The sequence below is a fragment of the Podarcis raffonei genome, chromosome 1 (assembly GCF_027172205.1).
Source record: "Podarcis raffonei isolate rPodRaf1 chromosome 1, rPodRaf1.pri, whole genome shotgun sequence".
NCBI classification, from domain to species: Eukaryota; Metazoa; Chordata; class Lepidosauria; order Squamata; family Lacertidae; genus Podarcis; species Podarcis raffonei.
Genome location: NC_070602.1, coordinates 125,716,274 through 125,729,341, shown reverse-complemented (window position 1 = coordinate 125,729,341; position 13,068 = coordinate 125,716,274). Strand labels below are relative to the sequence as shown.

Here is a 13,068-nt window from a genome sequence, read left to right as displayed (position 1 = left end):
AAAGGATAAAGCGGTTTCTCTTTGTCCACCCTTTATTTACTCATACCCTGGCCATAATATTTTATAACAGCATGTTTATTTGGAAATGAAGTACTGTACTGAAAAATTAACGTATCTCAAAACATCTAACAATTTAAAACAGCAAGCAGGCAAGCAAACTATTACAGCCTGAGGAGGTATTGGTTGAAGATCAGGACTATCCTTGAGTTCTTGTTGTCTGTACTAAGAACCAAACAAACAAGGACAGAAGTACACAGATAGATTCTTTTGGGATAACTGCCATGCCTTTCCTCCTAGCTGGAGAGAAAGGATGTAGGAAATCTGGAGGCTCTCTTCCTACACTCCCAAAATCATCTAGATCAGGCTTTAAGTAAACATTCAAGAGCCTAGCCTCGTGATACTAACATAAATGCTCCGCAAATACACTATGCAAAAGAATGAAATATCATTATCCCCCCTTCTTTTCCCGCCCCCTCTCCCTGCAACCTCACAAGGCCAATGACAGCAGTGTCTCACCCCAAATGTAACTGACCTGTAGAAAGGACTCTATGAATTGAAATTAGAGATGTTAAATGTACCCTTGTATTCCATGAAAACCTTTCAATAAAAAAATTATAATTTTGAAAGCCTTACTGTTGTAAGGGAACACATTATTTCCTAGATGAGCTTATAATGACAAGCAACCAATCTTTGTTAAAATGTAACCATGTTCCAATTTTGGACTGGAATAAGAAACTGAAATAAAAATGTGATACCTGGGTGCGATTGAAAGCCACTCTTGCAAAGACAGCTTGGGATACACTGGCCCTCTTCAACTCATCCCTGACTTGCTGGTAGATATCTGGAGAGACTTCCACTGATGAATTTGTTGGCTCTGGTTTGACTGTTCTAGGGATGGGCGGATGGTTTAGAAACTGTTGGTTAATAGCCTGCGGGTGTTGATGAGCCAATAGCCGGCTTACTGCAATCTGCTGGTTTATCAAGTGGGCCATTGCTATCTGTTGCCTGACAAGTTGTGGACTGAGTTGAGGCGTAAGAAGACCAGGGCTCATGATTGGCTGCAAAGTTGGCACTTGGTTTCTGATCGGAGTGCTGTGGTGAATTTGACCGTGAGGAGACTGTTCGTTTGTTTTGCCCAAGGTTGCCAGCTGGTTGATATTTGGTAAGTGCATGGGACGCTGGCCAAGAACACAATATTCTGAGAGGTTGTCTCTTTCAACTCGTTCCACTGTTCAAAAAAATAAAATAACATAATTATATCATAATTTGAGTGGAACACATAGGATTAAAAAAAAAAAAAACCTCATACAACCAGCAATTCCAACCAGTCTAATGCCAAATCAGCTAATACCACAATATTCTACGCTGAGATAAAATTACTAATGTCTACCTCCATAACTTTTACATGCAGTAAACACTATAGGAAAAGGAAATTAGCAAAAAAATACTGAATTCCAGAACAAGAGTCACTTCCTGCTTCAGTCTGTTTGTGCTATACAGTGGTACCTCGGGTTAAGTACTTAATTCATTCTGGAGGTCCATTCTTAACCTGAAGCACCACTTTAGCTAATGGGGCCTCCCGCTGCTGCTGCGCCGCCGGAGTACGATTTCTGTTCTCATCCTGAAGCAAAGTTCTTAACCTGAAGCACTATTTCTGGGTTAGCGGAGTCTGTAACCTGAAGTGTATGTAACCTGAAGCGTATGTAACCCGAGGTACCACGGTTTTCCTGCAAGGCTGGGACACAGCTAGGAAAGACACACACACCAGAAAAAATCACATGCAGAGTGCAATGTGCACCCTCAAGCCCTGTTTTCAGGAAGGGGGAGGATGCACATCTCTAGCTGCATGGTGCAGAAACAATCAGAATCACACAAGATGACTTCCATGCATATTTGCATGGGCATATACATCCGGTCACATACAGTCATCCCCATACATGTCTGTTAGATTAGCAATGCATAGCAGCATCACATGGGAATGAAAAGTATGGCAAACTTCTGCTCTCCTGTCTTCCCCACTTCTTGCTGTTGCTTTATTATTTCTTCAACTACCCTAACACTCCTCAATAAACTCTTGAAGCGGTTCATAGTATTAAAACAATTTGAAACACAAAATATGAATACAATCAATACACCAATAAAAATCACTAAACCAATTAATAATGTAGACCACTTCACCAAATATTCAATAGTATCTTCTTCACTAGGAAAATGCTTTTTTAGCTAGATCTTTCTATCTCCCATGCAGAAATATATGAGTAGTTCAGGATTCTATACACACAAGATTCCAACTACTGTACACAGCACAGAGTTAGGCAATTCAAAGTGAAATGTGGAACGTACACCCTGTCATCTCAGTACTTTAGATAAAACATTTTTAGTAAGAATTCAAAAGTGAAAGTAGTTCTCGCATCTTAATCCCTGCTAATGTGTAACATCCGAATTAGCTCTAAGAAACTTTCAAGCCCCCTATTGAATTACAGCCAGATTTGACGGGGTACTTGTGAACAGTGAGGTATTTTCTTTAGAGGGTTATTTTGTTTCATTTTTTTTAGTTCTATCAAAACTACTATAAAATTAAACACCTGATATTTTGTTTTATTTCAACAAAGTATATAGAGAGCAAAATTATGCCTGCATTGATACAGCTGAAAAATCAAGAAAAGTTTGCCCCGATGTAAAGATTGGCCTTCTTTACTAATTAGTATTTAAGAATTTTAAAAATAGAGACCTAAATCTGTTAATTAATGCAGCCAAATATATTTCAAAGTTTGCAAAACTGAAAATACATTTCTTGGTTGATGCTATTCTTGCCAAGTTTCCACACAGACCCAGCTTTTGAGCCAAGTTATATACCCCTATAAAAATAACGTTTTGAAATGGAAATGTTGCTAGGCCATTAACCTTTTCATTGCCAACTCTTAAAGCAATGGTGCACACACTATCCGGCTAGTATTCAGTACTATACATTTCCCTCATTATCAGGGCCCTTTTTTGCACCACCGCACCAGAAGCATACTTCCAGCCTTTTAAAGCTTTCTCCAATGCATGGAAAATGTCATTACCAATAGGTTTTCCAACCTGTTGGCAGACTATGTCACTTTCTAATAGCCCAGATCATATTCTGCATTGCTACCATGGCATATATTTAAACCTGTGGACTTTGGACAGTCAACCCACCAACGGTGGCAAGGTTTAACAGAGCCATATTAGGCAGGAAGTGAGATTGCCACATCTGCAATTGAATGTTTTATCAAAGAAATACTTCTCCATTGATCAACCACATAAAAATGTGGCTATATAGCACCATTTGTAAAGCTGTAAGTTCCACATAACATAGGTATAGAAAAAGGCAATACCTTAGGTTCTGTCCAGGTTATAGGTTTTGACCCCATATGTGTTTGGCCACTGGTATACAGTGGTACCTCGGGTTACATACGCTTCAGGTTACATACGCTTCAGATTACAGACTCCGCTAACCCAGAAATAGTACCTCGGGTTAAGAACTTTGCTTCAGGATGAGAATAGAAATCATGTTCCAGCGGCGTAGTGGCAGCAGGAGGCCCCATTAGCTAAAGTGGTGCTTCAGGTTAAGAACAGTTTCAGGTTAAGAACGGACCTCCAGAACAAATTAAGTACTTAACCTGAGGTACCACTGTAATGGGTTTATGAGGTCACAATACCACTACCAGCCTCAAGGAGGCAGTTTTGCTGCAGTCTGGGGTATGCTGCTACACAGACTGCATAATTACTAGGCTCTGAACCACTCTATAGCCTGGGAGGTGCTTTTCATGTGGTAACTTATTTAAAAACTGTGATTATCTTAATTACTTATTTCTTTTCATCACAACCCACTTAACCCAATTATGAGCAAGGGGGTAATTTCAAAATCTCATTTCCAGTCAACATTTATCTTTATGTTTACCCCAACCTTCCATTATTGCTATTTACTCTCTCAGGCCAACAGAACTGTATTTGCACATCTGTGACAGATAAGGCCAAAGGGTTAGTTCCACCATAGCATTTGGCAGCCACGGGGTGACTCCTGGAGTGATCTCCTGTGACTACTACATGCAAGTGAAAAATTTAGCGCAAAATAGGTCATCACAACACTATGCATGCTAATGATCCAAGAAATCTTATTATCCAGAGCCAAGCTGTAGTTCACAGGAACTTCTCCAGGCAAGTTCCATTGATGGACTACTCCAGTAGCACATGGAACATGAATCAATCTAGAAGCCTTCCTGCGTCTGCAAGATGATGGCCAGAGAAACTGCTGAGCACCAAAGTATTTGGGATTTAAATAACTTTCTACAGCTTCAATACACAGATTTTCCCTCAAAGTATACTATTTGAAAAAAGGTGAGCACAACACAAGGTATGTCATAATACTGAGCTAAGTTGGTGAGCAGTGATGAGTATCAAAGTTCAAGATCAATAAAAAAAGATAACATTTGAAAATAATTTCTGATATTTGAGAAGCAGCTGCAAAAATGTTAGCAGACATATCAAGGAACCTATGCCCCATTCTGCAGGCAATACTTGGGCACATTGGAGAGCAGTATGAATTTGCTCTGGAAAACTCCCGTTACTTTTAGGAAATACATTTTCAAAGTTGAATAATACATTCAGATACATGTGCAAAACTACTGAAAAGCTGAAGACAGTCAAACAGCCAAAGATCAGCAGAGAGACTGAGTCAGAGAGACAGATTGTATTTCCTTTAACATATTTAGAGAGCTATGCGCAGTGTGAAGAAGTACCATATTTTTCGCACCAGACCATAAGACGCACCTAGTTTTTGGAGGAGGAAAACAAGAAAAAAAATATTCTGAATCTCAGAAGCCAGAACAGCAAGAGGGATCACTGCACAGCGATCCCTATTACTGTTCTGGCTTCTGGGATAGCTGCGCAGCCTGCATTCGCTCCAGAAGATGCACACACATTTCCCCATACTTTTTAGGAGGGAAAAAGTGAGTCTTATAGAGCAAAAAATACGGTACTTTCTTTTGTCAGTCCCGAATCTTCCAACATTCAGCTTCCTTGGGTGCCCACAGGTTTTAGTGATATGAGAGAGAGAGAGAGAGAGAGAGAGAGAGAGAGAGAGAGAGAGAATGAATCTTCACTCTCTCCACACATCTGAAACAACTTGGGTTGGCATCTCCTTTATTATATGCTTACTCCAAAACTAACCATGGACTTCTGATTTATACACTTAAGATACGTCTTTGTAATGTCTCCCAAATTTTATAAGGAAACAAACTGCCTTGGATACCTTATTCTTCCCTGCACTAATAAAATGGGTGTGGAAGTTATTAGCGTTAAATAAAGATATGCAAACTTTGAGGCATGCTAAAGTATCTCCCCTATACTGGAGAGGTACAGAAAATATTCATATTAATATTAACTTGTTCAGGCTGCTTTAACAATTGCACTTTAAATATTTAGCCATTTAACTGCCCATCAAAACTGCCCATGGCACTGTGTGTGGGGGGGGAATGCTGTCTCGTTATTTACACAGGAAAAGACCAATTAACATGTGTCTAAAAAGCGATCGTGCACACACAAACTTGCATCGAACCTGGAAGTGCCCCCAAAAATGTCACTCAACACGTCATGAAAAGGGTGTGACAGGGGCATAGTCGGGCATAACTGGGTTGGGATCGCTTATATGCACTCCACTGGCACACACACAGGGACTGGGAATGGAACCTCCGCGAGAATGGTCATCAACTGTATACTGAAATTGAGCAGCATACAGCTAAATAAAAGAAACTGCACCCATCCTATTTTGTCATGGAGATCAGTCATAAATGGTGAATTACATTAGAAGGCAGGAAAAGAACAAGGGTATCTATCACGCTATTTCCAAAGCTGTTGTTTACGCTGACTGTTGACTAAAGATTTGTTTACAAGTGAGGCTTCAATGGGCTTGTTTTTTTCATCTGAACAGAAAAGCATACATGAGGAAGGTTATACCAATTCTCATAATTACATGGCACACATAGCCCAAGAGGGATTCAACAATGACTGTTGTTAGCATAATACTATTATAGGTACAATAATAGTAACAATAAGAACAACACTATCAACCACAAGCTCATCTTGCAAACTCACAACCTAAAAGGTAAAAATAAGACAGAGAGGAAAGGAAGAAAGGTAAAAAAGGACAAGAGGCTTACAACTGAAATTGGCAAGATTGTGTACATTCAATTTCTCCTGTGTATCTCGCTCAGCAAGTAATTCCAAACCCATGGCTTTTTAGAACTTTACATGAAGATGCAGATGCAGCTAATCAAACACCAAAAATCAAATATACATGGCGTAAAGACACATAGCCATGAGCTGCGTGAAAACCTTAAAATATTTCAAGCCTAAATAGTTCTGCTGCATTTGTAATGGGTTTCACAAACTATACAGCGAGCATGTTTATTTCAAGTTCTCTTTGCATAAAGCTTTTCCATCTGTTGCTAATGATATCAAATTATTGATTGTTCGGTTTCTTATATTTGTTTAAATGTTAAGTATATGTTCTGCAACCTAATGCTTTTCTTCTTCCAGGGAGTTTTTTTACATTTTTGCTGTGCATTAGTCATATTTACTTTGATCTTCCAGTATGTATAATTATTTTACTGTTTGTTTATTTCGATGGAGTGGGAGGGGGGAAAGGTTGACCAAAGAGATCTATATGTGGCAACTTGTAACAGAATCACATAGCTTATGTTTAGGAAATCATGGTTTTGATTAAGAAGGAACCAGTTAGTTCCCACTGCTTTATTAAAAGAGACATTAGTACATAAATAAGAAACACATTTCACACAGCAGATCATGTTCAACTGCAATGCCAATAAAATAATTTTGAAACCCTCTTCTACTTCCCATTTACAATAGTAAATTAGAATTGCTTTTTTGCTGCCTCAACTGGATTGACCCTGAAAACTTGGTAATCTTGCTGACCAGACTCAAAATCCCTAGGCTCCTTTTCTTTAAATTTCAAGGAATGCATTGAGATTGAAGTTTACAAACAATCACTGATCTCACACATGAAATAAATTCTTATTTCTAAACATTGTGTTATGAAGGGGAAATTAAAATCATAAGAAATTGAGAAGATGTGAAATTTAAAAAATGCCAAAATCATCCTTTGAGATGGTTTTAGATGACCATAATAAAGTTCTGTGTCTGTTTATTTTTCATGCACACTATACCTGTGATTTTTTTTCATTGTTGTTTTACCTCCCACGTTTAGCTGATGCATCAACACCACTTGAGCCATTTTAGAGCAGCTTTTGTTTATTTCACACATACCTTCACCTTCCCTTCCTCCTCAAGCATATATATACAGACACACACACACTTCTGAGCAGCTACAAACAGGCAGAATCTCTTGAACACACACACAATTATCCAGAAAATTATTCGGGCTTAGATCCTTGACCTTTTGAATGAAATCAAGGTCTCATTCTGCTTTCACTGCACTCAACAATTTAACTGTACACTTACTAACTAAAAAGAAAGAGAGAGAGAGAGAGAGTGAAAGAAAGAGAGAGAGAGCTTTAAAAAACTGAATGCTAAGAAAGTAAAAGCCCACTTAGTGGTTGTAGTGGAAAGTCTGAGAATTCCATATGGAAAGGCTTTCCAGCATGATTGAAGATGCTCTTACACAACAGTCCAATGGAATGGGAAAACCATCCCCTTTTCTTTTATAAGAGAAAGGGATCCACTAAACGGCCTTGAAGCTGTGCAGTTCCTTTGATTCTTTTTAAGTTAAGTGCATATATACAAAAACATTTTCAGGTATTCTTTTTTTACCTTGAGACAAAACATTTAAAGAATTTGTTCAAGTTCATACACTGTCTGCTTAAACCAAAGAAAGTCTTTGTATCTTAAAAATATTGATAATATTGTATACAAACCCACCTTTGGGTCACTTCATCATTTCACAATAAATTTCAAGCATTTGAAACCTGTTCAGGGGTATGGCAATGAATGGTAGCTATAATTTATTTACCTTTAATCTTCTTGTACTTTTTATACCATCTCCCAAATTCCTGGCACTTGGTTGCTGACACATTGGCATAGTACGTGCTATTTACAATGGATGATATCATACTCTGGAAGCAGAGAGAGAAAGAAAAAGTGTTTCCACAAAGAAAACAATCAAAATCCTTTCAAAAGAAAATGATATATAAGTGCAGACTCAACTCATCAAATCTTAATTCTTAAACTGAACAGCACTCCATGAAACCTACTTCATAGCTCTCAAAATTGGCTTTATCTTCTATTTTGCATCACTAGATGTAATTACCTTCATTATTAATTATGGGGGAAAGATCCCGTATGACTTAAGACTTATGTCTCCAGTTTAGATCCACTTGTCACTTTAATTTATACTGGGTATTATAAAAAGAATCCTCTTACTAAAAGCATAACTAGAAGCACTGTCACAATAGGGAATACAAAGGGTAAGAAGAGTTGTGATTTAGGAACCGGATCCTAAAGGTAAGATTAGTGCTCCAGCATGCATAATCCAAATAATGCTTTTCAGATGTTTCTCTTCTGCTTCCAACTGCAACAAAGACCACACAGCCAAGAATCTGGGAACATTCGTGCTACTTGCTGCAGAACAACAGTTAGGCAAATAAGTTAAATTAATATAATTTATAGAAACGTGCCATTAATCCTTGTATGAAAATCCACACAGGAGACAAATTACAGAGCTTACTGTGAATAGATGAAACTAAAAATATTAGAATATCAAACAAGCATATGGATTTGAAACAAAGGGTACTTTTGGACCACTGGAAACTGACATTAGGTGCTAGATCTTTTTACCATTTCAGCACACACCACTAGTTTTGAGTCTGGCCGCACAGAACAGAGAGTGATAAAAGGCTCTGCTGTTCTGCTACTCTTCTGCTTTTATGGAGTATATTTTTATTCATTTTATTTATTTCAGAACTTATTATATCTTCCAATCATCAAAATTCTCTCTAGCTCACATGAAAAGCACAATTTATTACCATTTCTCCTAAATATATCAAATGTATTCAAAAGCTATGGAACAATCCCTAAAATGATAATGTGGTAGCTGTCTATATATTCTGGGTGATCAGGAAATGTTAGTCTTAAATCATGAAGGGTAGTTTTGGAAAAATTAGATTTGTTTGTATTCTTTTGTGTCTTTTCAACATAATTGATTTCACTTCCATAACATAACACAACACAATGGGTTCTTCATATATCTAACATGGACCTACCTCACTCCTTATTAACTGTCCCTAATTTCCAAAGTCAAGACTCTGGCATAATTCTGATCTACAGTACAAAAGTAAGAACCACATTCAAAAGGATTATCAAAGCAAGAAATCCAATACCGTATATTCAACATTATACTATATGGGGATTCTCAGTCCTATGGATCTGTAGTTTTTTTTCACCATTGAAGATAAATAGATTTGGGGAAAACAGCTTGGGAAACTGGGATATTTAAACTCAAGGTTCCAATCCAGATCATCCTCACCCCAGGGAGGATGTTCCAGTAAAATATCCAGTTTGAAATTTTCAGACTAGCCACAACAGCACCCTCAGGAAGCTTTTGGCCTCTCCGAGAGTGTTGTATGTGAGCAGATGTTCATAGAATCATAGAATCATAGAGTTGGAAGAGACCACAACGGCCATCGAGTCCAACCCCCTGCCAAGCAAGAAACACCATCAGAGCACTCCTGACATATGGTTGTCAAGCCTCTGCTTAAAGACCTCCAAAGAAGGAGACTCCACCACACTCCTTGGCAGCAAATTCCACTGTCGAACAGCTCTTACTGTCAGGAAGTTCTTCCTAATGTTTAGGTGGAATCTTCTTTCCTGCAGTTTGGATCCATTGCTCCGTGTCCACTTCTCTGGAGCAGCAGAAAACAACCTTTCTCCCTCCTCTATGTCACATCCTTTTATATATTTGAACATGGCTATCATATCACCCCTTAACCTCCTCTTCTCCAGGCTAAACATGCCCAGCTCCCTTAGCCGTTCCTCATAAGGCATCGTTTCCAGGCCTTTGACCATTTTGGTTGCCCTCCTCTGGACACGTTCCAGTTTGTCAGTGTCCTTCTTGAACTGTGGTGCCCAGAACTGGACACAGTACTCCAGGTGAGGTCTGACCAGAGCAGAATACAGTGGCACTATTACTTCCCTTGATCTAGATGCTATACTCCTATTGATGCAGCCCAGAATTGCATTGGCTTTTTTAGCTGCCGCGTCACACTGTTGGCTCATGTCAAGTTTGTGGTCAACCAAGACTCCTAGATCCTTTTCACATGTAGTGCTCTCAAGCCAGGTGTCACCCATCTTGTATTTGTGCCTCTCATTTTTTTTGCCCAAGTGCAATACTTTACATTTCTCCCTGTTAAAATTCATCTTGTTTGTTTTGGCCCAGTTCTCTAATCTGTCAAGGTCGTTTTGAAGTGTGATCCTGTCCTCTGGGGTGTTAGCCACCCCTCCCAGTTTGGTGTCATCTGCAAATTTGATCAGGATGCCCTTGAGTCCATCATCCAAGTCATTGATAAAGATGTTGAATAAGACTGGGCCCAAGACAGATCCCTGTGGCACCCCACTAGTCACTCTTCTCCAGGATGAAGAGGAACCATTGATGAGCACCCTTTGGGTTCGGTCAGTCAGCCAGTTACAAATCCACTGAGTGGTAGCATAGTCAAGACCGCATTTTACCAGCTTCTTTACAAGAATATCATGGGGCACCTTGTCAAATGCCTTGCTGAAATCAAGGTAGGCTACATCCACTGCGTTCCCTTCATCTACCAGGCTTGTAATTCTGTCAAAAAACGAGATCAGGTTAGTCTGACATGACTTATTTTTCAGAAATCCATGCTGACTATTGGTGATCACAGCATTCCTTTCTAGGTGCTCACAGACTGTTTGCTTAATGATCTGCTCCAGAATCTTCCCTGGTATTGATGTCAGACTGACTGGGCGGTAATTATTTGGGTCCTCTCTTTTCCCCTTTTTGAAAATAGGGACAACATTTGCCCTCCTCCAGTCTGCCGGGACTTCGCCTGTTCTCCAGGAATTCTCAAAGATGACTGCCAGTGGTTCTGAAATCACATCTGCCAGTTCTCTTAATACTCTTGGATGCAGTTCATCTGGCCCTGGAGACTTGAATACATCTAGACTAGCCAAGTATTCTTGTACTATCTCCTTAGTTATTCTGGGCTGTGTTTCCTCTGCTGAATCCTTTGCTCCAAATTCTTCAGGTCAGGCATTGTTTTCTTTATCGGAGAAGACTGAGGCAAAGAAGGCATTGAGGAGTTCAGCCCTTTCTGTGTCCCCTGTTTGCATTTCACCATCTTCTCCTCTGAGTGACCCCACTGTTTCTTTGTTCTTCCTTTTGCTACGAACATACCCCTAAAAGCCTTTTTTGTTGCTTTTAACCTCTCTAGCAAGCCTGAGTTCATTCTGTGCTTTAGCTTTTCTGACTTTGTGTCTACACGTGCTGGCTATTTGTTTGAATTCCTCTTTGGTGGTTTCCCCCCTTTTCCATTTTTTGTACACATCCTTTTTTAATCTTAACTCAGTTAAAAGTTCTTTAGATAGCCACCCTGGCTTCTTTAGGCACCTTCCATGTTTCCGTCTCATTGGTATTGCCTGAAGTTGTGCTTTTACTATCTCCCTCTTAACAAACTCCCAGCCATCATGAACTCCCTTTCCTTTTAGTATTACTGTCCATGGGATCTCACCCAGCACTTCCCTAAGTTTTATGAAGTTGGCTTTCTTAAAGTCGAGAAATTGAGTCCTAGTATGCTTGGCTGCTCCTTTCCGCTGTATAGTAAACTTCAGAAGAGCATGATCACTCGCGCCTAATGATCCTTCCACTTCTACCCCACTAACCAGGTCATCAACATTGGTTAGGACCAGATCTAAAATGGCTGTTCCTCTTGTTGCTTCTCCCACTTTCTGGACAATGAAGTTGTCTGCAAGGCCAGTGAGGAATCTGTTTGACCTTATGCTCTTGGCTGAGTTTGACATCCAACAAATATCCGGGTAATTGAAGTCCCCCATTACTACTATCTCCCTTCCTTTTGCATGCTTGGCCATCTGTTCCAGGAAGGCATCATCTATGTCCTCCGTTTGGCTTGGGGATCTATAGTAAACTCCCACAATGAGGTCACTGTTATTCTTCTCTCCCTTAATTTTGACCCAAATGCTCTCACTTTGGCTTTGAGGTTCTAAATCTTGGATCTCTTCACAGGTATACACATCCCTGACATATAACGCCACTCCTCCTCCTTTCTTGTCTGGTCTGTTTCTCTGAAATAGATTGTATCCCTCCATTATTACATTCCAATCGTGGGACTTATCCCACCAGGTTTCAGTGATGCCTATTATGTCATATTTAGTTTGCTGTACCAAGAGCTCAAGCTCATCTTGTTTATTTCCCATGCTTTGCGCATTAGTGTACAGACATTGAAGTCCATTAATCATTCCCCCGTGTCTCTTATTTAAGAATTTTTTCCTCCCACCACTAGGTCTGTGTGCTGTTTGCTCCATTTGGTCTATGGCATTTGGATGATCATCTTCATCAATTGATAGACTCCTACCTTCAGGAGCACTGTCTCCCTCCCCCACATTAGTCAGTTTAAAGCCCTCCTGATGAGGTTTCTGAGATTTTTGGCAAAAACATTCCTCCCAACCGTTGTGAGGTGCAGCCCATCGCTTGCCAGAAGTCCATCTTCAAGAAACTGCATTCCGTGATCTAAGAATCCAAACCGTTCCTGTTTGCACCATTTGCTAAGCTTCACTTCCACTATTTTCCCCTCTCTCCCTGGGCCACGTCGTTCAACTGGGAGGACAGATGAGATGACAATTTGTGCATTTAATTGCTTCAATTTCCTGCCCAGAGCCTCATAGTCTCTTTTGCTCTTCTGGAGGCTATTGCTTGCAGTGTCATTGGTTCCCACATGAACCAAGAGGAAGGGGTATTTGTCAGTGGGTTTTATGATTCCTTGCAGTCGTTCAGTTACATCTTGGATCTTAGCCCTGGGGAGACAGCACACTTCC

General features: G+C 39.8%; 1 protein-coding gene across 3 annotated transcripts in view; it reads right to left on the bottom strand.

Moving 5' to 3' along the window:
- The window catches only part of SATB2 (SATB homeobox 2), a 128,537-nt gene that overhangs the window by 58,894 nt on the left and 56,575 nt on the right, over positions 1 to 13,068 (bottom strand). For all 3 annotated transcript variants that reach the window (XM_053361218.1, XM_053361235.1, XM_053361226.1), the window contains 2 exons: positions 8,012 to 8,114; positions 756 to 1,228 (listed from right to left, as the gene is read on the bottom strand). In XM_053361218.1, coding sequence (XP_053217193.1) covers positions 756 to 1,228; positions 8,012 to 8,114 — 576 coding nt within the window. The remainder of the gene's footprint in view (positions 1 to 755; positions 1,229 to 8,011; positions 8,115 to 13,068) is intronic.